Raw genomic sequence first — 4,998 nt, forward strand, 5'->3', positions numbered from 1 at the left:
GTACTGGAATTAAATAAACTTTTAGACTGTAACAAAAAAAATCAAAGAGAAATCAGAACAATTATATTTATTGATAAGTGTAAAATGTAAATTGTAAAGTTGTTGATAACTTTGTTTTGTTCTTAATTAATTGAAGTATTTCTTTTATTGCAGTATTTTTTTTGGAGGAGATTAGATTTATGATATTGTGAATTTTGAATATATAATTAGATATATATATTATTTTATAGGCATATTCTGTCATGTCCGTGTGTTATCTTATAAAAATTTGTAATGTTACTGTATCGGTGTCGTGTCATATCCGAATATGTGCTTCATAAATCTCACATATAAATGACTTAACCATCTAAATCTCGCATATAAATGACTTAACCATCTATTAGGGTTACTTTTTAACCCAACTTCATACCCGCTGCTAGTCCCAATCCTTAGCCAAGTACTAGCAGTCACTCGCTCACTGAAAACACACACTGCTCTCTCTCTCTCTCTCTCTCTCTATATATATATACTCCCATAGCTATTAGCTAGTTACACTCCTTGTAATTCCTCCCTCCCTCCCAACTCACAGTCACATACTCTCTGTACTTATATCAGTAGAAAATGTGCTTCTGCTGAAGCAGAGTTGTTGCAGAGGACATATATCCTCTCAGATAATTTCATAAATGTTTTTTTGCTTCCAACTTTACCCTTCTCCCTAATTAACTTACACCCACTGTAATTTCACTCTCAAATCTCTCTCTCTCACTATATGTATCACTTGCAGCTGGATCAGAACTGAGAGCAGAGTACATATATCCCCTCATTAGTTCAGTTAGTTATATAACGGCTTTTTCTTCCCATTTTACCCTTCCATTTCTCTCAAATTTTCAATTGAGTGCCATTGATCCACCTTCAACCAACCATGATCTCTTTGAACGATCTGTACTCCGTCCTGACAGCGGTGGTTCCGCTCTACGTGGCCATGATTTTGGCCTACGGCTCGGTCCGGTGGTGGAAGATCTTCACCCCTGACCAGTGCTCCGGCATCAACCGCTTTGTGGCCATCTTCGCCGTCCCTCTCCTCTCATTCCACTTCATCTCCACCAATGACCCATATTCCATGAACCTCCGCTTCATTGCCGCCGACACCCTCCAAAAGATCATCATGCTGGTGGTGCTGGGACTGTGGGCCAGCTTCACCAAAAATGGAAGCATCGAGTGGATGATCACTATATTCTCCCTCAGTACACTCCCCAACACTCTTGTCATGGGCATCCCTCTCTTGATCGCCATGTACGGTGAATTCTCCGGCAGCCTCATGGTTCAGGTGGTGGTTTTGCAGTGCATCATCTGGTACACTCTCCTCCTCTTCCTCTTCGAGTACCGCGGCGCCAAGATCCTGATTATGGAGCAGTTCCCGGAGACCGCCGCCTCCATCGTGTCGTTCAAGGTGGAGTCCGACGTCGTCTCCCTCGACGGCCAGGACTTCCTAGAGACTGATGCCGAGATCGGGGACGATGGGAAGCTCCACGTCACGGTGAGGAAGTCCAATGCGTCGAGGAGGTCACTTGGGCTCCCGTCGATGACCCCTCGGCCGTCAAACCTCACCGGAGCTGAGATTTACAGCCTGAGCTCCACCCCTAGGGGTTCCAATTTCAACCATTCCGACTTTTATTCCATGATGGGGTTTCAGGGTAGGTTGTCGAATTTCGGTGCCGGAGATCTCTACAATTCGTCTAGAGGAGTGACACCAAGGCCCTCCAATTTTGAGGAGAATTCCGTCCCCGGAGCTCCGAACATGAGCTCGCCGAGATTCGGGTACTTTCCCTCCCAGACTGTGCCGGCGTTTTATCCTGCACCAAATCCTGAAATCTCATCTACCATTACTAAAAGCTCCAAAACGAAACATCAACAGCAGCAACAACAGCAACACAACTCGCAAAATAAAGCAAACCATGATGCGAAGGAGCTTCACATGTTTGTGTGGAGCTCGAGTACGTCTCCGGTCTCTGAAGGCGGCGGCCTCCACGTGTTCAGCAGCGCCGATGAACAGAATGTTAGTGCCAAGGAAATCAGAATGATAGTGCCTGATGATCACACTCAAAATGGGGAAAATAAAGGTAAAAATTATATTATATATATATATATAAATGTTTGTGTGTGTATTGATTTTGGTTTGTGAATTATTTTTGAAATGTTTTCCAGGAACTGAGGGCTATGGTGGGGAGAACTTCAACTTCGGTGTGGATGGGAGAGAGGGAGATGAGGATAGAGAAAAGGGGGGACCCACTAACCCTAAACTGGCCGGAGCTCAGGACACCGGTGCCGGGAAACACATGCCTCCGGCGAGCGTTTTGACACGTCTGATCTTGATCATGGTGTGGCGCAAGCTGATCAGAAACCCCAACACATACTCGAGCCTCGTTGGTCTTGTTTGGTCTCTAGTTGCATTCCGGTGAGCTGATTATTGGAAATTACAAAATTAATTATAATTCATTTTTTTATTAAAAATTAAAAAATAAATTAATTATGATCTTCACATTACAGGTGGAACGTGGCTATGCCAAAAATAATAAAGCAGTCTATTTCCATACTATCCGATGCTGGTCTTGGAATGGCTATGTTCAGCTTAGGTGAGTTGTCATATTTCATGGTTGGTGCTTGTAAATGTGAATGCTTTCAACTCCGGCTGCGCATACGTATACATATATACATATTTGTATATATTTATTTATATATATATATACATATATATGTATACATGCATACACATGCATGATGAGAGACAATAGTCACAATCGATCATTGTCTTTTAACCATGTTGACCACCCGACAGGTGGGTCCGATAGTCGATATCCCTAGCGGTCCCAAACGGGTGGGCATATTGGCCAGGACGTGTATGGCTACGAGTGATCTACTCAATAGCTTAGACTAAACGATGCAAGTACAAGTCACTAATAAATATATTCACGTGGGCTTCATATAATCCTATCGTGTCAATTTATAACATTATTAGTAAGTTAGGTTTTCATTTTTAAATGAATTTTAGGGTTTCAAATTTAATTTTTTGGATTAGGATTGTCTGATTAAATTTGGTATGGTTCTACTCATATAAAAAAATCAAATATTTGATTAAAAAAAAAAAAAAAAAACTCAAAGTGTTTAACATATTTAAATTACTACGTATTAGTAATTAATTTGTCTTATTAAAATTGTCTGATAAAATTTTGGTGTGGTGGTGATCAAAGGTTTGTTTATGGCACTTCAACCGAAGATAATCGCTTGCGGGAACTCGGTGGCTACGTTTGCCATGGCGGTGAGGTTCCTCACCGGACCGGCGGTGATGGCAGTGGCTTCCTTTGCTCTAGGCCTGCGGGGTGTCCTCCTCCACGTCGCAATTGTGCAGGTACCAATTTGCTTTCATATATATATATGTATTAAATAAGGATGATATGTACCTAATGGGACAAAATATTTATCTTCCACATTTAATGCCATGTATTGACTTTATGATACGACAAACACACACATATATATACCTACACATATATATAAATGAATCAATATTTTCTTTCAGTGCATTTATATTGCAGGATGCACTGTTGAGTTGATTATTCATAATCTCGACTCTCCCAATCTATATATATATAGCATTATAGCATGACATATGCCATCTATGTACAATTTTGCCCACATTAATTGCTACATCAAAGAGAGATGAGTCACGCTCCTCATCGCTCTCACTCGGTGTAAACCTTGTATTTTTTCTATATATGGAACCACAAACATGTATGTTTTATCTATATATATATATATTCTCTTATGAGAAACTTTTAGATGGTTTTGGACCATCGGTATCATTAACCCATACGAATAGCCTGCAGATCATATAATAATTTTGGGTATAGTTTGAAAGCGATATCTTCAGTGGATTGTTTTCTAACATCTTTTCTTCCAATAGGCTGCACTTCCACAAGGGATTGTTCCATTTGTGTTCGCCAAAGAATATAATGTTCACCCTGCAATTCTTAGTACTGCGTAAGTGAAATCTTGAACTCCAATTAAGAATATATATATATATATATATATATATATATATATTTCAAATTAGTTAAATTATTACCAATTTTTAATAATTTGTCCATGTAATTTGTAAAATTTTCAGGGTTATCTTTGGAATGCTGATAGCTCTGCCAATCACTCTGGTGTACTACATTCTTCTCGGATTGTGAAGCTTAATAATGAGCCAATCAAATCACACGGGAAATGAAAAAAAAAAAAAATTTGGAGAAGAAGAAGATAAAATGTCTATATATATATATATATATATATATATATATTGATGATTGCATGGAGATATATATATTACTAACCAGATATGAAGAATTTGCGAAGGCTCCAAAGCATTTGGAAAGGAGGGATATTAAATCCCTAATACAAGGATCTTGTCCCTATTAGAGTAAACAATTCTCTATTTGAAGAGTGTTTGGAGCCAAAAAGGAGAGGGAAACGAGGAGAGAATATTGGTAGTGGATTTGTATTTTTCTTCATTGCTGTAATTGGTGTAAAGTTTCATATAAAAAAGAGCTCATCTTTATTGATTTAGATTCAGCAGGATTGAAAGATTTATACAAGTAGATGAGAAAGTGAATGGGTTTCTCTTTCTTTTATTAGGGTTTCTATTTTTACAGTTTTAAGACTAGTTTGTTTGGATGTAAAATATCTTTTTAAGAATATATTTTTGATATTTTGTTGTCCTTGGCTTGTCACATGAGTCTGAACTTCATATTTCCGTATGTGAAAAGAAGTATAAACATCTTCATATACCAAGCGCTCGCTAATGAGTACTGCATCTTCAGAATTGTAACCTTCCCATGGCATATAAGCTACTAATATATTTTTCCCCAAAGCGAGTTCGCCACCAACTGTAGCGGCACCGTCCGTAAAATATTTACTAAAAAAAAAATAATTAAAACTGCCTACTGTTTTAAAAACAACTTCTTCATCAATTTTCGGCAA

The 4,998-nt window shown here is 38.6% G+C and overlaps 1 protein-coding gene across 1 annotated transcript; it reads left to right on the forward strand.

Moving 5' to 3' along the window:
• The first annotated feature begins 456 nt into the window (after nucleotides 1–456).
• LOC132295358 (auxin efflux carrier component 3-like) lies at nucleotides 457–4,736 on the forward strand. Its single transcript, XM_059793588.1, has 6 exons — nucleotides 457–2,099; nucleotides 2,185–2,434; nucleotides 2,527–2,612; nucleotides 3,228–3,385; nucleotides 3,941–4,017; nucleotides 4,145–4,736. Exons 1-6 carry the CDS (start codon nucleotides 902–904, stop codon nucleotides 4,209–4,211), a joined length of 1,836 nt encoding a protein of 611 aa, XP_059649571.1. The 5' UTR covers nucleotides 457–901; the 3' UTR covers nucleotides 4,212–4,736.
• The last annotated feature ends 262 nt before the right edge of the window (nucleotides 4,737–4,998 follow it).

Source organism: Cornus florida, unplaced genomic scaffold (assembly GCF_030987335.1).
Source record: "Cornus florida cultivar Cherokee Brave unplaced genomic scaffold, ASM3098733v1 CherokeeBrave_3.0.0_Hap2_Chr02, whole genome shotgun sequence".
NCBI classification, from domain to species: domain Eukaryota; kingdom Viridiplantae; phylum Streptophyta; class Magnoliopsida; order Cornales; family Cornaceae; genus Cornus; species Cornus florida.